We start from the raw sequence: 2053 nt of genomic DNA, 5'->3' as shown, positions 1-2053 counted from the left end.
TTACTGTTGATGTGAATTTTTGTGAGATTATATTTTTAATGTAGAAATTCATACTTTTTCTTGATTTCATATATCTTTTTTTACTACTTGTGTTTATTTCTTGTAATTTGTCTTTAATATATTTTTGTATATCTGATTTGTATAATAGATTCTTTTTTGTATCATATACTTTCATTATCTTTGCTTTTATATTTTAGTTATTGGTGTTTTTTGAGGGTTTTGGCTTAAGGAAAAGAGTGGAGTAAATTCATTTTGTTTTTATTTGATGAATAAATTATTCCTTAGAAGTAGTATCACAGAAGACAGGCGAAAAGGCGGCGCTTTCCTCCAGGGTATCACAGCTCTGCCAGGTCGGGAGACACGGCTTGGGATAAGTTCTTGTAGTCCTATCCTATCACAGGCGACGGAGCAGGAACTCGAGCGAAGGATTGGCAGGTCCTGCGGCGTCCTCCGGGGGGTGGGGGAGGCGGCGTCTCTTGTAGGAGGCGTAAGGTCCTCAGCGGCTTAGCTCAAGTCGAGGCTGACGGCGACGTTCCTCTCCTTCCCCCCCGGGTGGCACTCGTATTATCACATCACGGCACTTGTACACGCCCCTATCACAGGGCAGACACATCACAGCAGTAGGTCGGTGAGGGAGAGGCTGGTGACCCTAGGCCGTGTTGGCGGGGCGGGGGGAGGCGCTGGTGGCGAAGAGGTCCTTGCACAGCGTCCAGCTCTTGTCGTCTTCGGTGGTCCAGAAGGTTCCGAATTGGATCTCGAAGTCGGGGGCGGCCTTCACCATGAGGGAGCCCTTGACGCTCAGGTTGAGGTCGAGGGTGGCGGGGGAAGCCTCGATCATCTGGAGGAGGCGGGCTTCCAGGGCCTCGTTGGCCAGGTTATCCTCGATCTCGGCCTCGAAGTCCACCCGGACGACCTCCTCGGCGGCCTTCTTCTCCTCCTTGGCAGGACGAGTCTTCTTGATAAGCTTCTTGATAGCCTTCTTCAGACTGTGGATGCTGAAAACCGAAGTCTTCTTGTTGCCAGTGACAGCCATGTTGGATGAGTTAGTAGAGCGAGTGGTTGTGTACGACTCGAGAGTTGGAATGAGTATGCTGCCCCAGCCCGGCCGCGCGGGCTTTTATACACGCCCGTCCTGTGACGTCACGGGCACGTGATGCCTCGTGGCAGGTGTGTGCGCGACACGAGCTGCGCCGCGGGCAGAGGGCATGCGCTGCCACAGACCGCCAGCCGGAACAATACTTCGTTGCTACCCCCATCCCTAATAAAGTCATACATGCACATTTCCCCCTCACAATCAACCTACGCTCCATATCCTACAAACTGACCCCAAAAATTTATAAAATAGAGAAGCGTATATACCTCAAACCGAAAATCTAAAAACGCAGATCGTCGCGCCCGGCAGCCCCCCGAGGGCACCGTGAGAACGGCGCTGAGATCCTCGTTCCCAGGACTCTGGAATTCGTACGCCATGTGTAGACCGAGCCCTGGCTACGCCGTTCCAACACCTGCCCCTCATGGCGAACGAAAACTGCCAGAATGTTTCGTGTCGCCTAATATGAAAACGTGAACTTGTATCATATTTTTTTTCCTAGAGCGACATACCTTACCCCCCCTATCTTAGGTTATCATAATAGAGGTTAGGATAGTCTGTCGCTTGGAGTTGCATATGTTTTTTCGATATATTCCGCAGTCCTTCTTTCATTTTATGTTTATAGAGCGACTAGACGTTTAAGATATATATGGTTTCAACCCCATTAAGGTTTTTCCCTCAGGCAGTAGCCCGCCATCCCCTCACGAGATACCACACGGCGCCATATCACGAATCTCTAAGTCATTTTACAACTTCTGCAAATCACTTTTAATCAATCTTACTACATTGATAGTAAGAATAACAAAACTACTTTACTCCGATGGAATATTTTAAAAAGAATTACGTGTATTTAGATCTAGAAAATGCATGTTTAAAAAGGATGGAACCTCGATGACATGATGGAATGTGGCTGCCCTTTGCTTTGGCTGAAAACGAGAGAAAGTGAAGAAAATAGTCATATAC

General features: G+C 48.2%; 1 protein-coding gene across 1 annotated transcript; it reads right to left on the bottom strand.

Annotated features, from left to right (window-relative positions):
- Window positions 1-242: 242 nt before the first annotated feature.
- LOC119590865 lies at window positions 243-1082 on the bottom strand. Its single transcript, XM_037939624.1, has one exon. The coding sequence runs from the start codon at window positions 1031-1033 to the stop codon at window positions 650-652; it is 384 nt and encodes a 127-aa protein (XP_037795552.1). The 5' UTR covers window positions 1034-1082; the 3' UTR covers window positions 243-649.
- Between the last annotated feature and the right edge of the window lie 971 nt (window positions 1083-2053).

This window comes from Penaeus monodon, chromosome 27 (assembly GCF_015228065.2).
Source record: "Penaeus monodon isolate SGIC_2016 chromosome 27, NSTDA_Pmon_1, whole genome shotgun sequence".
NCBI lineage: Eukaryota > Metazoa > Arthropoda > Malacostraca > Decapoda > Penaeidae > Penaeus > Penaeus monodon.
The sequence above is the reverse complement of the archived record's forward strand: the minus strand, read 5'-3'. Positions and strand labels throughout refer to the sequence as shown.